Source organism: Lolium rigidum, chromosome 1 (assembly GCF_022539505.1).
Source record: "Lolium rigidum isolate FL_2022 chromosome 1, APGP_CSIRO_Lrig_0.1, whole genome shotgun sequence".
NCBI lineage: Eukaryota > Viridiplantae > Streptophyta > Magnoliopsida > Poales > Poaceae > Lolium > Lolium rigidum.
Window position 1 is genome coordinate 256,015,726 of NC_061508.1, and position 12,744 is coordinate 256,028,469.

The 12,744-nt window shown below is 46.5% G+C and overlaps 1 protein-coding gene across 1 annotated transcript; it reads left to right on the forward strand.

Moving 5' to 3' along the window:
- Window positions 1-3,508: 3,508 nt before the first annotated feature.
- On the forward strand, window positions 3,509-7,196 carry LOC124692843 (receptor homology region, transmembrane domain- and RING domain-containing protein 2-like). The gene is made up of 5 exons (XM_047226288.1): window positions 3,509-3,670; window positions 4,051-4,243; window positions 4,537-4,761; window positions 5,196-5,600; window positions 6,018-7,196. The coding sequence occupies exons 2-5, from the start codon at window positions 4,087-4,089 to the stop codon at window positions 6,770-6,772; spliced, it is 1,542 nt and encodes a 513-aa protein (XP_047082244.1). The 5' UTR covers window positions 3,509-3,670; window positions 4,051-4,086; the 3' UTR covers window positions 6,773-7,196.
- The last annotated feature ends 5,548 nt before the right edge of the window (window positions 7,197-12,744 follow it).

Genomic DNA, 12,744 nt, shown 5'->3' on the forward strand with positions numbered 1-12,744 from the left:
CCCTCTGTAGGTTTAACGAGGTGGTTTTGAGTTTGATCTTTTGTATTGCTCTTGTAAGGTGTTGTAAATAATCTAATATAAAAAAGGTCGTGCTTTGGGTGCAGAGACTGGGGCGATATTTCCCCTATTTCGAAAAAAAAACAACGAACCCTCATCAAACGGCGGTCAGCATCACTCCTTAGATACTCCTAGCAAATCATGTAAAATGCCGGGAAGGATAAAATATGAACAAACAAAAAAGATGCCTTGATGACAAGTAAAACAACCAATACGGGGAGAAAGGCGTACAAAACCGCAATCAAAACAAGAAGAGTCAACTGCCATACAACGATGTGGCACCGGCGAAAACATCCACCTGCATGCCGCCGCCATTTGCCAAAGTCACAAGCGGTTGCTAAGAGCATCTCCACTCCTCCCCCGACGAGGCCCCCAGGCGATGTTTTTTCCATCCGGACGGCGAAATTCGGCTCAGTCGCGCCCCCGGTTCCTCGTTTTCGTCCGGATTTGGCCCTTCATCCATCCGGCGAGCCCACGCCATCCCCGGCCCCCCGGGGCGCGCTCGGGGACTCCGGACGAGTGAAAAGCGAGGAAGGGCCCGATCTGTCGGTGACTCGACGCACGAACCCCACCGCCACGTCGCTCAAAATCCCCCCACCCCTCGTATCTCTCTCGCCGCCAGCACCACCCCGCCAGCTTGTTGCCCAGATTATGCCGCCCCTCCTTCCCCACCTGCCTATATTCCGCCGTCTTTGGACGACGGCCTATCTGGCTGCTCTTCCGCCGGCCTGTTTTCCGACTTTGGCTTGCTCCTCGTCGCTCGCGGCTCGGGTTGCCTCGACCACGCCCGTCAGGTATTCGTCCATTTGCCTCGCCGGCCATGGAATCGGACGGAGAGGAGGAGCAGATGTTCGTCGAGCTTATGCAAGAAGAGATGGCAGCAGCCGCCCAAGACGACGAGCACATGATGATCCTCGGTTGCTTGGAAAGCATGTACGCCGGACTGGCAACTGGTCGACGTGGTGGGTCGGCACCGGTCGCCGGAAGTGCAAGCCGAGACAGTGAATGGAGGGCTACTGCATGTTGTACGCCGACTACTTCGCCGACAATCCATTGCACGGTGAGAGTGTTTTCCGGCGTCGTTTCGGGATGAGCAGAAAGCTATTTCTGCAAATTGTGTATGCCATCCGAGACTTTGATCCCTACTTCAGATGCAAGGCGGATTGCACTGGTTTGGTTGGATTTTCGTCACTGCGAAGTGCACGGTGGCTATGAGGATGCTCGGCGTATGGAGCTCCCGGTGATACTGCGAGATGACTATCTTCGGATGGCGGAGTCCACCGCCCTTGATTGTTTCTACCGGTTCTGCAGGGCCGTCATAGCAGTGTTCGGGGACTATTACTTGAGATCACCCACTGTCGAAGAGACTCAGAGGATCCTTGCAACAAATGAAGCTAGGGGTTTTCCAGGGATGCTTGGAAGCATTGACTGCATGCATTGGCAATGGAAGAACTATCCGTTTGCGTGGCGGGGAAATGTACAAGGGTCACAAAAAAGGCTGCACTTGTGATACTTGAAGCGAGTGGCTACCCATCATCTCTGGATTTGGCACTCTTTCTTTGGTATGCCTGGATCCAACAATGACATCAACGTCCTAAACTGCTCCCCGGTCTTTTCCAAGCTTGTTGAGGGTCATGCTTCCCCGGTGGACTATGTGATCAATGGTCGGCACTACAACAAAGGATACTACCTTGCAGACGGTATCTATCCAAAGTGGGCAACATTTGTGAAGACTATCTCCAACCCTAGCACCCCCAAACTTTGCGAGTTTGTCAAGAAACAAGAAGCTTGCCGAAAAGACGTCGAGCGTGCATTTGGTGTCCTCCAGCGGAGATTTGCTTGTCGTCCGGTTCCCGCTATGACTTGGTCCAAAGATCGGATGTGGGAGGTGATGAACTGCTGTGTGTGCCTACACAATATGATTATTGAAAATGAGCGAAAGCATCCGGTTCCTCCGGCTGAGCAAGAAGCACCATATGAGAGAGAGGGTCCTCTTGCACGACTTAATCACCAGGTGCCTCCATCATGGGCCGCCTTCTTTGCTATGCGCCGGGAGATTCGAGACTCTACAATGCATCAGCTCGCTGCAAGATGATCCGGTGGAGCACATATGGAGGCTCCGAGGCAACGCCAACGCCGACGCCAACTAGTCCGTCTTAATTTGTTTGAAAAATTGTGAAATTGTGTGCTTCATTTGTTTCAGCACTTGTTAAACATTGTACCGATTATCGCCGAATTTGTTTCAGCAATTTTCGTACTCTTGGTCGCCGAACTTGTTAAATTTTATGTTAAATTTGTTTGAAATATGTCAAATGGTCGAGGTTGGGGGTTTCCTGCCGGGGGGACGGCTGGAACTTCGGCGCTCCCCACGCCAAATCTTCCTCCAATCCGGACGAAAATTTCGCCGGATTTGGGCATGGGGAGCACCAACGAGTGGGGATGCTCTAATCTCCACTACGACCGTGAAATCCCACATGGTCTCTACGTGTCGCTGCCGGCGGTGCCACCGGGTCGATCCAATCTGTCGGATCACAAGTATTCTAATAATTAGAATACTACTTTTGTAAAGAGAAAACTTCAGAGAAAAGAGAGAAGAAAAAACCCAATGAGGATTAAACATGCTTGCACTACAAGAAGATTGTTTGGCCTTCCGGATAAAGAGAGAGGTAAGAGGAAGGATCAAGACAGAGCTTACACATGTATCAACAATGTGGACTGATGTTAGTGGCGGTTGGACTTTGAAGATCCGTACAAACACCTGTGGGAAGCAATTGTGATCAGCTCGCTGCTCCCGTGAATGATCCGGATGAGATGATGATAACACAAGAATGTGCCTGATGCATTGCTGGCTTGTTTGCTGCTTGGGCAGTCAACGAACAGAGAGATCAATTCAGAGCCGAATTCTACCTCAGCCATTTTTTTGTGTGGGGAGAACACGTCTACAAAAAATATCAGGGTCAACACTACCATGAAACTGACGTGCAGCAAAAGAAAAACCCACTAGATGCGACCAGAAGATTTGTGAAAAAAACTCAACTTGCACATTGACAGTGTCTGAGATTTTCTACAAGTACTACTTGCTTGATCTTGATGTGTATCTCTTTGGAACATTGACAATAGCATAAATATTAATGATTTTTTACAGCTACTTGCATGATAAATATCTCTAGGAACAATGACGGTGCTTAGCATAAAACATTAATTTTTCTGGCTGTCCGAGCGCTGATACGGTTGTCTGTCTGATCTCTACGAACATTGGGGGCCAGGATCCTGATGTTGACAACGCTGGTAAATAACAGGGTGTGGTTAATATCCAGGGATATAGATGGATGGGCAGAAAACATATAAACTGAAAAATCGGATCAAGAGGTCTGCAAACCAATTCCCAATCTCGACTTCTCCCCCTCTGTCTCGCTGCCTGTCTCATCTCCATTGAATTCGCCGTCAATCTCACCACCTATGCGCAATCCCACGGCCGGTTTCCCCCTCCCCACCCCAACCCCCCCTCTCATGGCAGCCGACGTCTCTATCCGCGCACCGCTTCTCTGCCTTCAGCCACGCACCCAGTAACCACCGCCGATTCTCACTCCCCCTTCGTCTTCTCCTTTTCCAGGTGAGAAATCCGTAACCTTTTCGTCGATTAGTTGATGTTTCTTGGTATACAGTGATTAGATTCGAACGATTAGGGCTATTTTGGTAGCTCGTGTTGCAAAATTAGTTCTTTTTTTGGGTGAATTCGAGCTGTAGGTGCTATCTGTTAGCCGGACTGTTCTTGTTTCTTACTCCAATATTATCAATTCGGGGTAGTTATTGTATTGTGATTCCGGAGCTGCGGATCGGTGATAATATAGTAGTCTACTGAGGCTTTGGACCCAGGTTGGGTCTCCCATGAATAAACATGTTCTATTGTCAAAAAAATTGCGCACTACTTATACTGTTCGTGCTCTTTGGTGTTCTGCCTTAAATTTAGGAATGCTATTGCAGGGGTTGCAGCCAATTCGTGCTCTAGAGTTCTCAATTGGAGCATCGATGTTTGGTGACAAGATGAACTGTTCAAGGGGAGGGAGATTATTCCCCCTGTTGTTATGTGCAGTGGTTTACCTCATGGCTCAGCCGGGAGCTTGCAATGTGGTGCTGATAGCAAATAACACAACCTTGTCATTCAGTGATGTCGAGGCAACCTTCAGTAAGTGCTATCCGTTACCACTATCCTTGTCGATCAGTTATCAACTTGTGAATACTTCCTTTAGCTGCTATTGTAGCTTATTGTGGTATATTATGCTTAGCTGATAATTTTGAGTCATCGCTGATGAATGGATAATTGCTTGTCCTGCGCTGTGGTAAAAAAAGAACGTACTGTAGCGCTGCTTTTGTTAGCTCATGTGCGATAACATGATTAATAGCTATTGTTTCTTGATCCAATCTATCTGTGTTATGAACTTATGATGATGAATTTATTGACATTTCAATGTTTTGCAGCTCCTGCGGTGGAAGGTTCAGGTGTAAGCGGTGTAATTTACACTGTAGAGCCGCTGGATGCATGCAGTCCTCTGAGAAAGAGGGCAGTTGACGGACCTATATCACCATTTGCACTGATTTTAAGAGGTGGCTGCCAGTTTGATGATAAAGTTAGAAATGCTCAGGATGCCGGATTCAAGGCTGTGATAGTATATGATAACAAAGACCATGGTGTCCTTGTTTCAAGTAATGTTCCTTGACTCTTCCTTTTGGTCTTGTCTTCATTCTTCCTTTTATGGTGTATATATTTCTAATAACGCATTGCTCTGATCATCTCATATAAAAGAGTCTATGGTGCATTGATTTAAATATTTACAATTCATGATATTTGATAGATAAACAGTAGAGGTGAGTGGAATTAAGAGGAGATATGCAAAATTCTAATCCTGTGTAATAAAATTTAAATGGTTTGAATCATTAGCAACCTGACGCAGATTCCACCTCACGATACAGAGCAGAAATACTTCTAAATAAAAAAACATAGAGAGCAGAAATCGATGATAAACTGTGATGCATAAAATTGTTAAGATGTGTGATTTCCTATTAGCTGACTGTCTCCTCCAATATTATGCATTCAGTGCACATATTTGCAACGGTATTTAACTAATAAGTGTTAACAGTGGCTGGAAGCTCATTTGGAATCGACATATATGCTGTCTTCATCTCTAAGGCCTCAGGAGAGGTGTTGAAGAAATATTCAGGTCAAAGTGATGCTCAGTTGTGGATAATATCAACGCATGTGAACTCAGCTTTGTCAATTATGGCAATTTCTTTCACAGCACTGCTTGCTATGTCTGCTGTCCTAGCCACTTGTTTCTTTGTGAGAAGACACCAGATAAGAAGGGACATAGCTCGAATGCCTGCAGCACGAGAATTTCATGGAATGAGCAGTCAATTAGTTAAGGCAATGCCAAGTCTTATTTTTACGGAAGTCCAAGAAGACAACTGTACGTCAGCAACATGTGCCATTTGCTTAGAGGACTACAGTGTTGGTGAAAAGATAAGGGTGCTGCCTTGTCGTCACAGTATGTTCTTCTCACACTTCACAATTATTTTCTAGTTAGCATGATAATATTACTTTCATTGTTTGGGATCTCAATGATGTGCACTTTCTGCACAACCCAATCTGTACTAGCCATTACTGGTTTAATGACAGGAAATAGAATTACACTTATATTACTACTAGAATGGAGCAAAGAAATGGTGTCACTGATAAAAACTTCCATCATAATGACCATAACCCCACATATCCCCTTTTCTGGTTTGAGATATAAACTCAATTAAATACGGTCTTCCTAAATTTCATTTGTTTCCCGGTATCCTGGCGTAGATAGAGATCTACACTATGAGATCAGAAACTAGTGTTGCAGTGGTACTGACCCCTATGTTATGTGAAGCTTTTTTTAGCCAGTGCACTGATACTTGGCTGTGTCATCTTACAGAGTTCCATGCTGCCTGTGTGGACCTGTGGCTCACTTCATGGAGAACATTCTGCCCTGTATGCAAGCGGGATGCAAATGCTGGAGCGCCAAACCTCCCTGCATCAGAGTCTACCCCTTTGCTTTCTTCTATCATCCACTTGCCTGCTGAATCGACGGCTTTGGCTTCTTTTCGGTCAATGGTGGCAGCATCTCCTCCCAGGTCGATAAGTCGGCATCCATCATCACAGTCCATATCCCGCACACACTCCAATTCCAGAATGCACCGCAGTCATAATCCATGCAGATCTTATTCCAACTCACCTACCATCAGTACAAGTAGGAGCAATGTAGACCTTGCAAACATGTCATCCCCATGGTCTCACACTTCACACCTTGCATCTGCAAACTCTCTTGGTGGAGGGCATTTGTCTCCGCCGATCAGCATCAGATATACATCACACTCTCGTTCCAGCTACGGTATTTCAGGGCAGTACTTAGGTTCACCCCACATACCTCGTTCCAGCTATGGGTCTCCAACCTATTATCCTGGCTCTTCAGGGCAGCAGTACCCTTACATTAGGCAACGCACGGAGTCAGGGCCAAGCCTATTTACCATGGTGCCCCAGTCACCACAACACACCCAGCTGCAGCACGGTGGCGACTCGGGGACGAGTCTATCAGCTTCAACGTCGACTCAGTCACTGCATCAGGCGTACCTACAGCATTGCCCTGATTCTGATGCAAGCTTATCGGCTCAGTCACTACCAGGCTGCTGATAGAGCTAACAAAGTTTACCATTGAAATCCAGTTAGACCTCTTTCACGCAAAAAATTGACTGTTCAGGGCGGCCAGCAAGCAAAGCTGAGCTTGCCTGGAAGAAGAGAGAATCGGTGACCTTTAATCTGACCAACTACTTGCTGGGAATCTTGAAGCTGAAAATGACTCTGCTGACCATATTTGAGTGTGCAAGGATTGTCTTGACATGCATACGTTTTGAGGCGTGCCATTTTCTGGTACTTCTATACCATGGGTGTATATTATTACGGCTTAATAGTGATCTATTAGTTGCAGCCAGAAAGGCCTTGAGCTAGTAATAAAATGGCATGTATTGCGGCCATGAGTACTTCAGAGAAATATATATTCTTGATCGTTCATACATCTTACTTTGTCCTCAAGGATATATTGGTGTTACGTCGGATCTGTAATCATGTTCTTCATATGCTTTTTGTTTATTATTCCTTTCTCGCCAAAATGTAGTGCATACACTTTTTTTTTAAAGTTAAACAATATCGAGTTTGATCAAATATGTAGAGAAAAGTGTGAGAATCTATAATATGAAACCACCGTGAAATCATCGTGATATATACATTTGTTATTGCAGATATAGATATATTTTCAATAAATTTGGTCAAACTAATTGTACATAGTTTGACTTCTGAAAAAACTTATATGTACAAGCATTGCACCTTGGAGAAAGCCTGATTTCACAGAACAATGGCTTCACCAAGGTAACCTTGGATTTTGATCCTGGAAATCGCGACTCAGTGAAGAGCACCACCAAAAATACAGTTTACCTGTGCGTGCTCCCACCTTTTTTTGCCAAAGCTGTTGCCGCAAGTCCTCAAACACCCGAACTTGCGTACCAAGTCTTCATCACAACCAATACAATACACCTCTCCGTCATTGCAAACCTCCAATCGCATACACCACGGGTTTCTCCACCTCTGCCAATATCCCTTCTTTTCATATTGTTGAAATGCATACATAAATATTTCTTTTGATATACATCAATGCATCTTTTAACATACATGGACAATACTTCTAAAAGAAATAGAAAACAAAAGTAAACTTACTATTCGAGTTCTATATATATTTTCTGAAACTGCTATGTATTAATGGACATTGCCGATTGCGAGTTATTAGCATTAAACCAACAACCAGTTTGCAGTTCAAATTTACCAAATACTCATGTTTGCACGTCATAAATCCACAACTTTTTCATAATTTTTTTTTGGCAAGAAGCACAAAATAATGAATTGATTGTGAATTGACACAAAATTGATAGATGGGACCTACCTGTAAGGCTAACATGGCAGAAACATGAGCAATATAAATGTAAATACCAAAAAAATCAAGTTTCATGCATGGTCGTCCCGTTCCTGCCTAGCCAGCTGGTCCTCCTCCCGCCGCCGGGCCATGGACGAGGGCCTGCCAGCCCTCCTCCTCAGCCATGTCCCCGCCCTCGCGCTTGGGCGAGCATCCCCTGCTACATAGCTACAAGGAGACTAACAAGTGGCTGCAAAAGGACTAGATGGACGCCAGACGTCAACCCCGGTGACCACCGGAGTGGCGAAGCATGGCAGTAAGCAGTGGAGGCTCCCTACAGAGCACACGAGTACGAACTAAAGTGTCTAGGAGGACAATAAGCTCACCCTGGTCAAGATGGTGTGCTCGTACGAGATAGGAGGAGCGGAGGTGATGATACGGTCCAACGATGTTGCGGTCGAATGCATGGAAGAAGTGGACGACGACGATGATTCACTGCAACCCGTGTCGGTTCCTTCTGCTAGGAGAACATGGACGGCAAGGCGGAGCTGGTGGCGTGGTCGGAGGAGCTCAGGGAGGTCTAGAACTGTGGCTCTAGGTGGCATCCATGACGGCAATGCTAGACATGTGAGGCTGTCGAGCGAGAGAACGAGATAGAGAGGAGGGAGTTGATAGGAGGGAATTTTCCATTCAGCATCACCTATCAGGTGCCTCTTTTTCCAGAGACGACCCAACTACCAAAAGGGTGGTCTCACCCCCTACCTTCCCGAGAGAATACCCCTAAGGAGTCTGCTCTCCTTGAGCCTCTTTACATTGCTCCCCTCACCGACCTCTCGCCGCCGGTGGCCATGGTGGCCGCCTACGGGTGGGAGAGGGGTCTGGTTTCTTTTAACTGTAGGATTTCTTTCTTGTTGTTCTTCTCTGGCAAATAAAGAGGAGGTTAGATCCAGATCCGCCCATGCCTCTCCTTGTGCTCTTCCTCCTCTGTGCCTCGAGGTGGATAGATGAGGGAAAGGTGCTAGAGGATCCTACACTATCACCTCACTGCATTATCCATTGTAAGATCTGGCTTCGGATGGCCTTGCTCCTTCTTCTCCCTTCTCTTCTTGATGCAAGAAATTGCCCATGTGGTGCTTTGTTGAAGTTGATACTCTTCATGTCGCGACATCGCCATGGCGCACTCTCTGGTGGTTCGTCCCCGAAGGCGTTGAGATGGACGATGTTCTTGGTTCTTCATCGGCAAGCAGAGAATCCCGAGCAACGTCCTATCAGATCTTGGCGCGGCTATGCCTTGAGGCCACCAGCCAGCGGTGGAGATGGCCCCCAGGCACCTGATTGGTTTTTTCCTTTTTTGTGCTAGGGGTCCTTTTTGTAATTTTTGATGCCTCATCTTGAAATTCTAGGTTTTCTAGGGCAAGATTTGTAAAAGGGATCTTTATAATCTTACCCGCCGCTTTTAATAGAGTTTCAAGGCCTTTCTAGGCCGTTCTTTGTTGAAAAAAAGCCGATAGGAGGGAGAGAGAAAGAGAGAAAGCACTAGAGTGTACTTATCCCTTTGCCGAGGTGGTGAACTGGCGACGGGGGTGTGCATTGCGGTGGCGCCGGATCAATGGCTGCTCCGAGGGATAGCTGCAGCGCTCTAGGAGCAACTAGGGAAAGGTAGTTCTGTTGACTGTTTTAATTTTTTTTTAGATATGTGTTTCTAATTGGGCTATCATGAGGGGCCAGTCCACATCAGCAAATTGGCCATGACAAGTGGGGCCTCCTTGTCAGAAGTAAGCATCACTTTTCCTTTATGTTTTTTTTCAAAAGCTTCTGAAAAAGGATGAATTTATGTACCGTAAACTGGTAATAAATGATAAATTTAAGCACTAAATGGAAAATGGTAATTACTAAATGAAAAAGTGGTGAACTTATGTCGTGGATTAGCAAAGTTTAAGAACACCTTATATTTTTGGACTGAGGGAGTATCAAACTTATGGTCTTATGCTATGTACTCTGCCCCTGGCTGTCCGTAATAAAACACTTGGGACGTTGCGTATAAAACACAGTATAATGCACGGTCTTCAATATACACGCCGAACTCCTTTTGGTTACCTCGCTACTCCAACTAGGTCCTAGGATTGGAACGAGAATCGACGCCGAATCTGTTCCAGTGTTAGATTCAGCCAGCCAGGAATACGAAATTCGTCCGTATCCGTTTCGTTTCCGCCTTTCCGTCTCCGTATCCGACACGAACGGCACACGAGTACACGGGACGGGGCAGGGATCCTCCACAATATATATACCGCGGCGGCAATTCGATCGATCCAGCAGCAAGCAGGACCCGCCATCTCTCTTGTCTTTCCTTTTGCTCTTGCTATTCCTTCCGCCCGAGCTCCATCTTCTCGAATCCATTGGCAAGGGCATGACGATGAAGGGAGCGGGCGCCAACCCAATCGATCGCCGGCGCCGCGCCTACGATATGCTGGACTCCGCCTGCGCCGACCCTGGCTACGCTCTGCGCTGGTGCGAGCAGGCGCGGACCGACGGCGACATGAAGGAGGCGCGCCTCCTCCTGCGCAGCGCCCTGGGATGCAGCAAGGTCGCCGACTACGCCTCCATCTACAAAGCGTGGATCGCCATGGAGCTTCGCGCAGGCAACATCGACGCCGCCAGGGGCCTGTTCCACGAGTGGGGCTGCCGCATATACGCCGGCGAGGACGACAGCGGCGTCAACTTCTGGTGCATGTTCATCAACTTCGAGGTCTGGAACGGAGGCGCCAACTGCGCGCGGGCCGTCGCCAGGGCGGCAGCGGAGGCCTGCCCCAGCGATCCAACCATCTACGCCAAGAGCCTCAAGGTGGAGGTGCTCTTCAGGCACGGCGACCGCGTGCTCGCCCACAATCTCGATAACTTCGCCATGGACGCCGACTGCAAGGATTGGCTGCTTCATTACCAATACCAGGTGGGAGGGTGCCACGGCCACGACGGCTCCAAGGCCAAACAGCTCGGCGGCGGCTTCTTCCTGGGCAAGATGTGCCGCGGCATCAGGCGGCTCGTGCAGCCACATGGATTCCGGCCACTTCATGCAGCATCCACGAGGACATGCCTATCCGTCTAGGTCGTTGATCCATGCCTCGCGATTTGCCGTGTAATCTCCAAAGTCTCCAAATTTGTATTGTAAACACTAGTTCAATTTTACGTCAATGCATGGTGATCACTTTAGCATCGATGCTACTTCTCGTTCATTTATCCACGACGACAAAAGCATGAAGCATGAAGCATGAAGCATGAAGCATGAAGCATCTTCTCGACTGTCTTCTCTCCTTTGTTAAGTTCACCTGGGCTGGTCGCACCGATCAACCAATTAGCTTCGTGCTTAACCAAGTTTTACGCCATTTAATTTGCATCGTGATTTGGATTAATCAAGATTAGATGACTTTATCTAAGTGAGAATAAAGCTAGTTCATAGTCGACTAAGAAATAATTAGACCCTTTCTTTTATCTTGGTTATTAGTGTTTGACTTGCAAGTTTAGATCCGGAAAGTTCTTTTTCGGTGAATCTGCTTTTCCTAAACTTGCATTTTTCGGAAAGAAGATTCACCGAAAAAGAACAAACACAAGTTCATAGTTTATAGCGGAAGCGTAAGATACAAGGACTCTCTAGTCCACAGGCCAACGCTTGACGTAGGAAGACTCCTAGTTGTCGTAGGCATCCTGCTGGTAATCTCCTTGTTCATCTTCATACTCTGGCCATTTGAATAGCCAGGGACAAAGCCGTGAGTACTTTAAGTACTCGCAAACTAATACTAATGTAAGTGCTAGACAATCTAGTAAAGTTTGCTAAGCTCTAGTTTCTTTGCATAAAGCCAGTTTTAGTTCATAAGTATTTGAGAAAAGCTTTATTCAAGTGCTAACTAACTCAAGTGGGAACATTAGTGTCATTCCCACCATTCAAGTGGCGATTTCAATTCAATTCACCACAAGTCATTTCACCATCATCTTTTGACATCACTTTCGAAGATATGACATCGGAAACGGTATGGCCTTTCCAACCGTCCGTAACCGTGGACGCGGCTATTCGAATAGATTGACACTCTGCAGAGGTTGCACACTTATGCCACAACATTTGATTTCATCCGTCGGGATTACCCCGAATCATCGTAACACAGTACGCGGATCATCAACCATAACCTTTCACTTACAAATCCTAGTATGAGCACCTCTCCCCATGAGCTTGGCCTCCCAGTGAAGACCAACTGTCAACCTGGGAACTGCACAGGGCTTGGCCGTACAATTCACCTCAATTTCACATCATTTCTCAACAACGGAGGCAGCCTCAAGCGTAACCCCTATGACGTGTGTTCAGAGGGAACCCATACTAAGATGCATAAACTTCCAGTTAAGCCCTACCCATAATCAGGTATTGTGGGGGTACTTACTAATTGGAAAGGTATCGCATTCAAACCAACATCATATTTATCAAAAATCACCATCTTCTCTTGGTCATATTCACTTTCAAAAATCATTCAATGGAATGCTTCATCAGTCCAAGGTTTCAAATTCATTTCAATTCACATTGTTCCCATCTAGAGTAGTCAAGTTTTATTTCATTAGCACTAGCTCTAATTCATGAGGGGTGCTATCTTGCTTTGCTTGATTGAGAATAACTTCACTACTCTAGTAACCTCTTGTACTTTGACCAAAGTTAACTATAGAA

What these genes read in the sequence shown, in the direction of transcription:
- LOC124692843 (XM_047226288.1), top strand. Translation starts at nt 4,087, where the DNA reads ATGTTTGGTGACAAGATGAACTGTTCAAGGGGAGGGAGATTATTCCCC. An exon ending in CCATGGTGTCCTTGTTTCAA is followed by an intron (nt 4,762 to 5,195) that starts GTAATGTTCCTT and finishes AAGTGTTAACAG; the next exon opens with TGGCTGGAAGCTCATTTGGA. An exon ending in GGTGCTGCCTTGTCGTCACA is followed by an intron (nt 5,601 to 6,017) that starts GTATGTTCTTCT and finishes GTCATCTTACAG; the next exon opens with AGTTCCATGCTGCCTGTGTG.